A 12,220-nucleotide genomic window follows, 5' to 3' on the forward strand; every position below is an offset into this window, starting at 1 on the left:
GCCATTGGTGGGAAGCCGGAGTTATTTGGGGAATGCTGGACTCCGCACCGTGAGAGCAGCAGGGTAGGAGGTTGGTTTTAATTTAACCGGCCGTGTTTATTCCTCCCCTCTCACCTTTGGACTGGCTGAAATGTGCGGGCCGAGCCCCGGCGAGGAGGAGGGGGCCGCGGGCGCTTCTCCCACCCCAAGGTGCCGCGGGGGTCCCGGGGGTCCCCGTCCCGCTCCCCTGCAGCCCGGCCGCAGCAGCCTCCCACGTCGCAGGCCCGGGGCAGGGATTTCTCAGGCAGAGGAAAAAAAGAAAAAACAGGCGGATGCAAAGCCTCAAAAATACCCAGCTTTAATCTGTAAACTTGCAAAGAGAGACCCGGCAGGACAGCGGGGGCGAAGGAGGCACCGGGGCGGGGAGGATGCTGACGGGGTGCTGTGCCCGGCAGCCCCCACGTGCAGCGGGGCTGGGCGCCCTGCGGCTGCCCTCAGCACCTCGAGCAGCACCCCAAATATTCCCTGTCCCAAATATTCCCTGTCCCAAATATTCCCCGTCCCAAATATTCCCCGTCCCGATGCCCTGCGTGGCACAGGGTACCGGGGGGCGTCGTGCTGAGCGATGCTGAGCACCAGAGCCGTGGCCCTGCGGTGCCCGAGCCTCGCTGCCCGCACCCCACAGCCTGTTGAGCTCATTTTGGGACACACACGAGTGCCCCCAACCCACCGCGGGCCCAGGGAACCTGCAGAAGATTTCCAGACCACCAAGGGCCGCATGAGCCCCAACCCCAGCCTGCGCGAGGCCGCAGCTGGTTTGGTCCGGAGGGGCTGAAATGAAAAAAGCTTTTCCCTTAAATAAAGAAAAATAAAAGTCTCCAAATCCCACAGCTGCACGAGGGGGAAATGAAGGTTTTCCAAACTGCCGCGTGTGCTCGAAGTCACCGGGGGCTCCGGGGGCTCCTTTATCTCTGGCTCCAGCTGCGGCAGGCGGGGGGCAGGCGGGGACACCCCCGGAGGTGCCGGCGAGGAGCCACGGCCAGGGCTGGGCACCAGCACGGGGACGGATCCGGCGGCTCCCCGGGGGGAAGCAGCGGGGAAGCGGGGCAGGATCCGGCCTTCCCAGCTGGACGGGAGCACAGCGAGGGCAGGAATGGCCGCAGGGGAGGAGAGGCCGGGCAATGGGGCCGTATCCTGAGTCCTGCTGGGGTGACGGTGGCATCGCCACGACCCTCGGGCTGGCAGGCATCACGCTGTGGTTGGGGCGCACGGCGAGCCCCTGGCACCACCCCATAAGGCGACAGGATCTGGCCCCTGCTCAGCACCCTGCCAGACTGGGGTAACGTCTCTCCTCCTGCATCCTGTGCTTCGGCCCACCCGTGGGTGCTGGGGGGCAGGATTGGGCCCCGCTCTGCCCCAGCCCTGCCTGCGCCCGGGTCCCTGCCCGCCGCTCTCAGGCGAAGGCGCAGCAGCCGGATTTCTTCTGCTGCGCCTCGATGTAGTCGTGGATCTGGAAGCGGGGCTCGTCCGGCGGCTGCAGGGCTCGCTGCTTCAGCTCCCTGGGGGCGGCAGGGCCCCGTTACCCCCGGGGACACCCCCTGCTCCCCCCCCCAGCCCCGCGCACTCACTTGGCGATGGCGAGGAAGGCCAGCTCCACGTTCATCCCCGTCTTGGCACTCGTCTCCATGAAGGGCACCCCGTACTCCTGCAAGGGCGGCGCGGCCCCATCAGGGACCAGTCCCAAACCCCCTCCTGCCCCCCAAAATCACCCCCTTTGGCTGGCTGGGGCTTGGGAATAGGGTCTCGTCCCCTCCCTGCCGTGCCACCCGTGCCACGCAGGTCTGGGCACCGAGCAGAGTACGGCCACACGGGGTCCCTAAATGAAGCGCCCGTGCCTGGGGTGCTGCGGGGGGCAGCGGGGGTACAGCTGGGTCAGACTCGGGCTCACCCTGGCCAGCGAGGCTCCGTCCTCCGTCCTCACGGCCCGCTCGCTGCTCACGTCAGCCTGCGGAGAGAGGGAGAGCGTCACCCACCTGGGGGCATCCGGCAAGCAGGCAGGTGGGTGCACAGGGGGGGGTCCCAGGAACTGGGGGGTTCAGGGGCCCAGGAATGCCCATTGCCCAGAGGAGAACCTGCCGAGCACCCGGTACCCGGAGGCATCCAGGATACTGGGGTCACCTGGGACCTGGGGACAGCGGGGGAGCATCCCGCACCTGGCCCACCAGGGACCTGGAGGGGCTTCTGGTGCCCGGCATCAGCCCATAGCCCAGGGGGATCCCGTGCCCCGGGGACAATCCAGTTCCCAGGCAGGCATCAGGTACCCAGCAGCGTTTAGGACCCGAGGAGAGGATGTGGGACCTGGCTGGGCAGCTGGGATCCGAGGGGCGTCCCCAGGACAGGGTTGGGCAGCACACACGGGAGCACCCATAGAGGAGCACCCATACTGGGAGCACCCACACTGGGAGCACCCACACTGGGACCATCCCGTACCAGGAACCTCAGCCTCGTGCTGCCCTCCACTGGCTGCCAGGGACACGGCTCCCCGGCCCCCCCAGCCCTTCGGGGTCACCTCCAGCCCGGATCCCCCTGCAGGGCAGGGAGCCCCCCCAGCCCCATCCCTCCTCAGAGGCAGGGCCAGCCCTGGCCTCGGGGTGAGGGAGGACTCGGGGCGCTGTGCCCACCTTATTGCCCAGCAGCATGATGACCACGTCCTTCTGCGCGTACTCGTGGATCTCCGTCAGCCAGGCCTGCGGGGACAGCGGGGCTGCGTCGGGGCGAGCGGCACCCCTCGCCCTGCACAGCCCCCCGGCAGGGCTGGGAAAACTTTTTTTTTTTTTTTCCCCCCAGCAGAAACCATTGCAGAATCAGGTGGAGAGCTCTGAAAACACCCTCGGCCCTATAGATAACTCACCCCCACCCCAAGCTTTCCCCCCCTCCAGCCATTTGCCGTGCCCCTAAACAAAACGCGCCCAGGGGACGAGCTCCGAGCTGCCTGGGTCTGCCCAAAACAACCGGTGCTTGTTGCAAAACAGGCTTAAAATCCCCACTCCCCACCCCAAAAAACCAAACAGGCGTCACCGATCCCTGGGGACGAACGTGGGGCGGGGGCACTCACACGGATGTTGTCGAAGGACATCTTGCTGGTGATGTCGTAGAGCAGGAGCAAGGCTGGAAGGGAAGGGGCCGAGGGCATTGGTGCTGCGGGGAGAGGTCCCACGGGGCTCGCACACCCCCCCCCCGGCCCCCGACCCACCTTGGGCATCCCTGTAGTAGGCGTGGGTCACGCTGCGGAAACGCTCCTGCCCTGCCGTGTCCCAAATCTGCCAGAAATGGTCCCAATGAGAGCCGGCAGCACCCCCCGGCTGGGGACCCCCTGCAGCCCTGTGGGACCACGGTGCTGAGCCCGTTCCCTGCAGCAGCAGGGCTGGGAATTGCTCCCCCCCCCCCCCAAAAAAAAAACCCTCACCTGCAGCTTCACCTTCACGCCATCCACGGCCACCACCTTGTTCTGCGGGGGAGAAGGAGAGGACAAGGCGGTGAGCGCAAGGCCCTGCTGATGGAGATGCAGGCAGGGCTGGCCACGGGGCCGCAGGCTGAAGCCCCCTTGCTACAAAACCCCGAGCTCCCGGGGGCTGCGGTGCCACGGGGTGGCTGCAGGGCTGCCCTCGAGCAGCCTCCCCTGGCGCTTGCCCGGCATAAAGCCGCCCTGTGTCCTCGCTGGGCGTCGGGAGGAATTCGTCTCCGCTCTCGTGCCCCTGGCAAGCACAAGGAGAGCGTTCAGGGCCAGCAGACGCTGTGGGATCGCTGCTCGTGGCCAAACACCGTCCCCGCAGAGCTGTCTGCGGGCATCACGGGGCGGGGGGGGACCTGCTGGGGGCTGCTCCTGCTCCAGCCCCCATGGCGGGGAGGTGAGCGGCTCGGCTGGGCAGCTGGAGGCACCGAGCGATGGCTGAGCCGAGCCCCAGAGCCCGGGGACTTCCCTCCAGAAAAAGTAAAAAGGAAAGCGTGGGTTCCTGGGAGGGTGTTGCAAGAGTCTTCTGAAGGCTTGCGCTTGGGGGTGGGTCTGGAAACGGAAGACGTGTATAAATAATTCGGTTTCCTGGAACTGTTTGAAGTAGAAATTCAGCTTCTGCGACGACAAAACTCGGGGGTTAGCTCGCAAAATGGGCTGAATGAAAGAAAAAAGCGCCCCCAGAGTGCTGCTGAAGGGCAGCAAGCCACGCACCGGCTGGTGGGACACCTACCTGGGGCCGAGGGGGTGCCCATGGGCCCGCAGCACCCCCAGGGCCACCCGGTGGGTTTTCTTCCCCCAGGGCACAGAGGAAGCGCCACGCGGCCCCGCCGCGATAGCACGGCCCAGGGCTGCCCCCCGGCACACAACCCACCGAAACGCCGCTGCCACTCGTGCTGCAAGCAGCTCGTCCTGGCAGAAGGCGAGCGGTTTGAGCGCCGCCTCCCCAGAGCGGTGACGGCCCGGCTACGCTTTGGCGAGCAGAAAGCGGCCGGAGGGCGGCAGCGGGGCCGGGTGGCACGGATCTGCCCGGAGTAACTCAGCGGGGAGCATCCCTGGCCCCCCCGAGGTGTCTGCCCCGGCCGGGTGAAGCACCCGACCGCCCCACAGGACGGACTGCAGGCGTTAAACGAACGTTTTGCTAATTGAAGGGGAAGAGCCCGTGCTCATCTCGCTCTTCCGCCCGCAGCTGCTGGTGCAGCCCTGCTGCAGGGAGGTGCAGGAGCTTCAGCAACCACCAGCACCCACTGGTGGGGGACAGTTTGGGGTTTGGAGGCCCCCCAAAAGCCCCGAAGCCCCCATCCATCCGTCCATCCGTCCGTCCCCCCCAGCCTGTCCCCAGGGCCCGGGGGAGCCAGGGCCGCCTGTCCCCTGGGTGGCGAGGGCAGGCGGCCGCGGTGGTCTCACCCGGAAATCTATGCCCACGGTGGCTATGAACGTCCCGGAGAGAAAGGCCCCGTCTCTGAACTGCAGCAGGAAGCAGGTTTTCCCCACGCCCGAGTCTCCGAGTAACATCACCTGCAAGGCGGGCGCAGGGGAGGTGTCGGCGGGGCGTCCCCAGCGGCACCGGGCTGCCCCACGTCCCCTGTCCCTTCGTGTCCCCCTTGTCCCCAGGGCCTGTCCTGTGGGGTGCGGGGAGCCCCGTGAGAGGCGGGGGGGGGAGCAGCGGTGCAGCCCTGCAATCCTCCCGAGGAAGGGAGAGGAAGGGAGGTGCTGGGAACTCAGCACCGGAGGCATCTCCCGGCCACCCCCGGGGCATCGCCGGACCCAGGAGGGCTGGTGGGGAACCGGCCACAGGAGCAGCCCCGGTGTCCCCCCCCCGGGGGTGCCCCTCACGGGGGCTGGTGCACGGCTCGGGCAAAGCCTGCCGCAGGCTTCCAGGGCCCTGCCCGCTGCAGACACCAAAGCAAACAGGGCGCTTGTCCCCTCCTGCAAAGCAAACAGGCCCCAGCCCAGGCACCGCCAGCCCAGGCGCTGCCCCGGTGCCCGCCGGCACGGCGCGTACCCGCTGCTGCCCCGCTCCCCTCCCACGCTGCCCTTTTCCTGCCCGCCGATGGGATCCCGAGCTTAAAGAAGGCAACGAGCCAGGAAGGGCCAGCCCTGCCTGCCCACCCGGCAGGGACGGGGCCGGGGGCTGGCACCCACAGAGCGAGCCCCCCCTGCCACCCCCTGCCACCCCCTGCCACCCTCTGTCCCTTCCCGTCCCCGCTCGCTCCCGCTGCAGCAGGAGGAAGCCGGCACCCAGAGCAGCCTCCACGGGGCCCCAGCCTCCATCCCCTGGTCCCCCCGCACCGCCCCGCACCTTGCCGGCCACCTCGTAGTCCTGCAGCGGTGCCGGGGGGGCCCCGCTGCCCCCCGCCCTGCTCATGGTGCGTCTGAGAGGAGCCGTGAGTCCCGGCCCGCCTTCCTCTTCCTCCTCCTCCTCCTCCAGGAACCCTGCCCCTGCCCCCCCCCAGCAGCACCGAGCCCTGCCACCTCCCTGCGGGCGCACACACGGGGGGGGGGGACGGGGCCACCCACCACACTGAGCAGCCCCCCCAAAAACCCTTTGGGGTGCAGGGATGGAGACCCCCAGTGCTGCGGCATCAGCGGGGGGCAGCTGCTTGCAGCAGGACGGGCTCACCCCATTTACACCCCCAGGGTTGGGAGCCCCCCCCCCCCCCCCCCCGGCCGTGAGCTGGGTCCCCATTCGGCACCAGGCGGGGAAGGCGGCAGCAGCCGTTAGCAGGAAGCTGCGGCCAGGCAGTGCAGCGGCGCCCGTGCTCAGCCGGATGGGTGCTGGGGCTCCCGCTCCCCCCGCCGGGACCCTCGCCCAGCCCCCAGCCCCCTCCATCCACCTTCAGGGCTTTGCGCATCTCCCAAATCATTTGGGATAAGCCCAGGTGTGGGAACGCAGGAGAGGTCCCACGGGGACAGCCAGGGGCGTTGCATTACCCCAAAATCTCTCCACAAAGCCTGATCCAGACCCACACCTTAGGGCTGCCGGGGGCTTCAGCCTCACAGGGACCGCGGGCATCTCCCCCTGCTGCCTTCAGTCCCTGAGTTATTTCCCCCGGATCCCCAGCAGATCCCCATGGGACACAGACCCCTGGCCCCACCGCTCGGAGAGGTGCCCCCTGCGCCGGCACTGCCGCCCGCTCCATGCCCCAGCCACCCCTCGCCGCCCCTGGGGACACGCAGGGAAATGGAACCAGTATTTCCAGTCCCAGCCGGGGGATTCGGAGTTCCTACACGCTCTGTGGCCAGCACACTGCCCGGAGCTGAGGATCGGGGCACGTGGAGCTGCTGGAAGAGGCCGAGCCCCCCTGTGGCGCGCTGGGAGGGAGGACGGGGGGGATCCGGCCCCGTGGGGGCTCACCGGGCTGGCTGCTGTTTGCTCCAAGCTGTGAGCGGATGGGGACAGGGAAGGGGACAGCGGGACGCAGGGCTGGACACGGGGGGCTGGCCAGGCTGCCTTCGAGGAGCCCCCATCCCTGCCACGGCCCCGCGGCCAAGCCGAGCTCGCTGCGCGGGGGGAGAGCTGGGGGCAAGGGGTAGGAGCCCGGCTCAGCATCGCCTGCCTGCGCTGCCTCTTGGTGCAGAAAAATAAAATATTCAGGAGCTGGTGAAGGTGGGGAGGGCGGCTGAGCCTCCTCTGCCCCCCCAGGGGCACAGCACCACGTTTCCCTGCTTCCTTGGCCTGAACCAGGGAGCAAACCCGCTGCACGGGGCTGGCCTTGCTGCGTGCGAGGTCCCGGACTTGGGTCTCCGATCCGGGCTCCCCCACGGGAGGGACACGCTCTGGAGCCGCTGCCAGCCCCGTGGCGGCTCTACAAATAGTTCTGGATGGCAGCCCAGGGCTTTTGCCAGCGTTGCCACCATCTGCTTGAGTTTTACACAGGCAGGGTCCGAGCTGAAGGCGGCTCTCCGGGAGCGATGCAGGGGCCGCGTGTGGGCACGGCCCCGCTGTGGGATCGCAGCGTGACGCCTCCTCCAGCCCCAGCAGCACCAGCAGCACCAGCCCTCCGCCGGGTTCCCCAGCCGGTTCCCCAGCCCCGGCCCCCAGGACCTGGCCCTTACCGTAAACCCAATGCCCACGGTGGCAGAGAAGGAGCCTGGGATGAACTTGCCCTGGTCAAACTGGACCAGCAGAGACGTCTTCCCCACGCCGCTGTCTCCAACCAGGATGGTCTGCAAGGACCGCGTGAAGCGACATCAGCGCGCGGGAGCTGGCGATGCCCCAGCGTGCCCCCAGGAGCCCATTTTGGGGGAGGAAGGAGAAGGGAAAGGGTCTCGGGGGTGGCAGCAGCAGGAGCAGGGGGGACAGCCCGGCCCCACGAGCAGCCCCGCTGGGCAGCAGATTGTCCCCACAGGCTGCCGGGCACCACGGCCGGATGGCTCGTGCCACGGTGCCCTGTCCTTCACCATCACCTTTGGACCTGCTGCCTGCCCAGGGAGGGATTCCCACCCCTCGGAGCATCCCTAATCCATGGCCCTGCCCCGGGCTGAGCTTTGGGGGAGAGGCAGCCTCGCTCCGTGCCTCCACGTCCCCTCCTGCCGAGCCCCAGAGCCCTCCCGCAAGGGGCACAACATGCCTGGACCCGGGCAGAAGAGACAAGGGGGCTGCACGGGTGGCAGAGCTGGGCATCGCCACCTCCCGAGCTACGGATCTGTGTCCCCGTGTCCCAGGGGAGCCCGTCCTCCTCCCAGCCCTTTCCCTTCTGCTCGCTGCCTGCCCCGGTTCCTCCCCGTCTCCGGCCCGAGGTGGGAGCACGAAGCCCTCCCTCCCCTCCCTGCCAGCTCTGGGACTTGTTTGCAAAGCCCCGGGTGCAAACATTTCCGTCCCGTCAGGAAACCGAGGCACTTGGAGCCCCGTCCCGGGGACACGAGGAGGAATAAACACTCCGCTAGCAGACGTCCCGCTCAGAAGTGGTTCTGGCCCCGTCCTTCAGGACGTGGGCGTTCCTATAGACGCAGCTCTGCCGAGCACGGGACCTGTGCTCCCACCTCTGCCCGTGCCTGCGTTTTGCTGCCCCGCATTTCCCCGCGGGGTTCAGACCCTGCAGCCCCAGCACCCCTGCTTCGTCCTGGGCTCAGCACCTCGTCCCTGCCCCAGCATCACTGGCTCTGCCCGGGCACCTTCCCCATGCGGGGAGCTGGGTCCGCCCCGCAGCAGCCACACGGGAAGACACCAGGAGAGTTCATTACTGTAGGATGCCTGGTTCCCGGTGCTATTTTGGGGCTACACGTTATTTTCCAGTAAAATACCAGTGCCCCAAGGTGCAGCACAGCCAGCCGCGACCTGCTGCACTCTCTGGGAACGGTTAATGCAGGGGATGGCATTAATTATGGAGAGAGGGGAGGGAGCTGGGATGAGCACCAGGAAAGTCTCCAGGGCCTGGGATTTAGAGAACTAGTACAAAAGGCAGGCTCCCCTATCAAAAATTCAGCCGGGATTTCTAGCAGAGACGACTCAGGAACTGCTTCACGACTTAGTCATGGTAAAGGTCTGGATCTGCCAGGGGAGAGGCAGCGGCTCAGCACCGCAGGAGCAAGCACAGGGGCACGGAGCGGCAGCAGGGGATGGGGACGTGCTGGTGGTGGCTTTGGGAAAAGCTCGGGGCTTTGTGGGGGTACAGCACAGAGGAACCCCCCTTTCTAACCAGCCATCGAGACCTCAGCTCGGGCATCTCTGAGCTGTGATAACACAAGGGCTGCCCACCGGGAAGCTCCGAATCCTCCCTGCCTCCCTCCAGCACCCCTCTCCCACAGGCTGGCCACCCCAGCACGCCCTCAGCCCCACTGTTTTCCCATGGGAACACTTTTGCCTGGAAAATGGGAAATAAAACTGCTCATCACGACATGCCGGGGACCACAACCCAGAGGAGGGCACTGTGAGTGCAGGTTGGGGAAGCCATCCCCGTGCCCTGCGTGGGCAGAAGCAGCTTCAGCCCCCCGCCACCACCCCTGCAGGGAGCCAGGCAGAGCTGCCCAACCCCAAAAAGTCCTGCCTGCAGCTTTGGGCTAGGGACAGAGCATCAACACCTCACTTGGGGGTTTGGGCTGCTCTAGGCAAGTGCCCTTGCTTCGAAATCGCTGCCGGCTCGGTGCAGGCTGCAGAGACGAGGCAGGGCGATGGGTGCTGGGGGTGAACCCCAGCAGGAAACGTGCTGGGACCTCTCTCCTGGCAGCGACTGAGCAAAGAGATTTTGGGCTAAAGCGCCTGGAGAAGAGAGGTTTTGCACGGCTGTCAAGGCAGCTTAGGGAGGTGCATTTCCAGTGCCAGCCGAGCAGTAGGAGAGCTGGGATGGAGCGCGTGGGCTGAGGTTACTTTTTTGGTTTGTTTTTTTGAGCTTTAGCATGTGGCAGCTGGACCTGAGCTAAAATTGTAGCGACTGAGAGCCCAGCAGGGGAAAAACCCAGTCCTGGCAAGGGAACGCAGGGAAGGGAGAGGCACTCCTCCGTGGGCTGTTCTGCTGCTGCTCCCTGAGCTGCTGGAGCCCCAACCCCGCAGGTTTGCTCCCAGGTCAGCAGAACCTGTCACTTATTTTTGCCTGCTCTATGCATGAAATCAAGCTGCCCCACTCCAGGCAGGTCGATGTCTGAGCCCCTCACATTGAGCCCAGGACCCTCCCCAGCCTCAGCCCCAGCAGGGGCTGCATCCCACTGCTGAGACAGCAGCCCTAGAGCTGGGCACCAACCCAAAAGCTCTCCCAGGGGATCCCTGTTTGATCCCCCCACTGGCACCGTGGCTCAGCCGCAGCCCGGGAACGCGTCGCTCTCTTCCCCTGCGGCTTGTTCCAGCTGAGTGGATCCGAGCATCCTACGGGAGGAAGAACAATTTGGCAACGGGTCACGTCACCTGAAAGCAGAATCTGTCATCCTGTGCCAAGTGAAAGTTTTCTGGAACAGCCCAGAACAAACCTCTGCCGTCCCTGCTTTGATTTCCTCCTTGCCTCTTTCCCTCCCGGCCCTGGCTGTAGCCCCCGACCAGAAACCAGTTAACCTTTGCTTCCAGAGCGAGCTCTCCGGGGCTTTCTCAGCACATCTGCAATGTGATTCCTCGGGCAGGAACCGGATCTGTTGAGGTATTTGCTGCCTCATGTCCCCGGAGCGAGAGGAGACTCGTTTCTGCGTGACAGGCAACCCAGCCAGCAGTGGCAGCAAAACACCCAGGGAAAAGGCAGAGAACGAGGGGCTGGATGGCGATCTGCCTGGGCAGCTCTTCTGCCTGGAAACCCATCTCCAGCAGCATCAACCCCCCGCTGCAGCAGCGTGCTGCTGGAGAAGACGGAGTTAAGACTTCGCGAAGATTCAGAGTTTCTCGAGTCATCCCCAGAGGCACGTCCTCTCTTCTTGGTGTGCAGCAGAAATGAGAGTTGGTAGTAATTGATATTTTCCTGCTAATCAAGGGCTGGGCGCGCTGCCCTGAGTAAAGTGGGATGTCGGATAGGCTGGGCTTTGCGATGAGAAACCCTCCGGGCTCCTGCCCTTTCCCCTGCCTCCCCCCAGCCCCCTGCTTTGCTCCGGCCCCCAGGAGTGCAAGCCCTGCACAGCCACATTCGGGACTGCAGAAAAACAGCGTGAGGACAGCAAAAAAAAAAACCAGGAGACGTGGATCTGGCAGAGATCAGCATCTCCCCCCCCCCCCCGCCCCGTTTCCCGGAGTTGCAGGGCAGTGCCTGGGCGCAGGGAGCTGAGGCTGTGCCCCAGCCAAGCCCGCAGCAGATCCTGAGCCACCCAGGGGCAGCAGCAGCCCCGGGCACCCCCCCTGCGGTGCCGGGTTACGAAACGGTCCCAGGGCCAAGGAGAAGGACTCGAAAACAAGGAGGGCAGGGGGTGTCCCGGCTCCCAGCGCTGCCTCCGGCAAGCGGAGCGCGGGCTGTGGCTGCCCCCAGCCCCCGGGGCACTGCTGCGGGCAGCACCGCGGGGCCGGCCCCTCTCCAGCTCCGCTTGGCGCACACGTCCGAGCCCCCCGGGACCCCCCCACCGCCCCCCAGCATCGGAACCGACCCCCCCCAAACCCCCCCAAACCGGGGGGGGGGGGCTGCAAACGGAGCCCAGCGGGGCAGGAGGGGCGAGGAGGGGAAGGGGACGGAGTTAGCGGGGGAAGTTCAGGCTGCCCCCTGCCCCCGGCTGCTGGGCCCACATCTCCCCAGCATCCCCCCCCCGGGCCCCTCGCAGCCCCCCCCCCCCCCCGCCTGTCCCAGCCCTACCTTGTGCAGCAGCGCCTCGGTGTAGCCGGCCCCCGCCGGGCCTGCGGGCTCCATGGCCGGGCTGCAGGGGCCGGATCCGGCTGCGGGGGGGGGAGCCGGCAGGGGGCCGGGCCGGGCCGGGCCAAGGGGGGGCGGTACCGGGCCAGGGGGGGGCCGTGCCGGGCAGCGCCGCTCCCTGCAGCACGGCGGACAGCGCCCCGCTCGCCTTCAAGCACCGCGGACAGCGCCCCGGCACGGCACGGCTCGGCTCGGCTCGGCACGGGTCCGCCCGGCTCGGCTCGGCTCGGCTCGGCACGGCACGGCTGCCTCCCCGTTGGATAGAGGAGCAGCACCTGGCTCCCTGCCGTGCCCGGAGCTTGCAGCGCTCCTGTTCCGGTCCCTCTCCGGGGGCTCCCTGAACCCCATCCTCACCACCGGGATATGCCGCCCGCCTTCCTCCTTCCCTCCTTCTTTCCCTCCCTCCCTCCCTCCCTCCATCCCTCTCCCTGTCCTTCCTCCATCCCTCCTTCTGTCCCTCCATCCCTCCTTCCTTCCC

General features: G+C 66.9%; 1 protein-coding gene across 6 annotated transcripts; it reads right to left on the reverse strand.

Annotated features, from left to right (window-relative positions):
• Positions 1-314: 314 nt before the first annotated feature.
• RAB37 (RAB37, member RAS oncogene family) lies at positions 315-11,769 on the reverse strand. 6 transcript variants are annotated; one of them, XM_083805142.1, is made up of 10 exons: positions 11,686-11,769; positions 7,550-7,660; positions 4,898-5,008; positions 3,446-3,487; positions 3,233-3,299; positions 3,095-3,147; positions 2,661-2,726; positions 1,928-1,984; positions 1,608-1,684; positions 315-1,538 (listed from the first exon to the last, which is right to left on the reverse strand). In XM_083805142.1, exons 1-10 carry the CDS (start codon positions 11,737-11,739, stop codon positions 1,433-1,435), a joined length of 744 nt encoding a protein of 247 aa, XP_083661268.1. In that variant the 5' UTR covers positions 11,740-11,769; the 3' UTR covers positions 315-1,432. The 6 variants fall into 6 exon arrangements, with proteins under 6 accessions (XP_083661268.1, XP_083661270.1, XP_083661265.1 ...); XM_083805144.1 differs by lacking the exon at positions 4,898-5,008 and having other exon boundaries at positions 11,686-11,768; XM_083805139.1 differs by lacking the exons at positions 7,550-7,660; positions 11,686-11,769 and adding an exon at positions 5,793-6,126.
• Positions 11,770-12,220: the final 451 nt, after the last annotated feature.

This window comes from Anser anser (assembly GCF_964211835.1).
Source record: "Anser anser genome assembly, chromosome: 19".
Lineage (NCBI taxonomy): Eukaryota > Metazoa > Chordata > Aves > Anseriformes > Anatidae > Anser > Anser anser.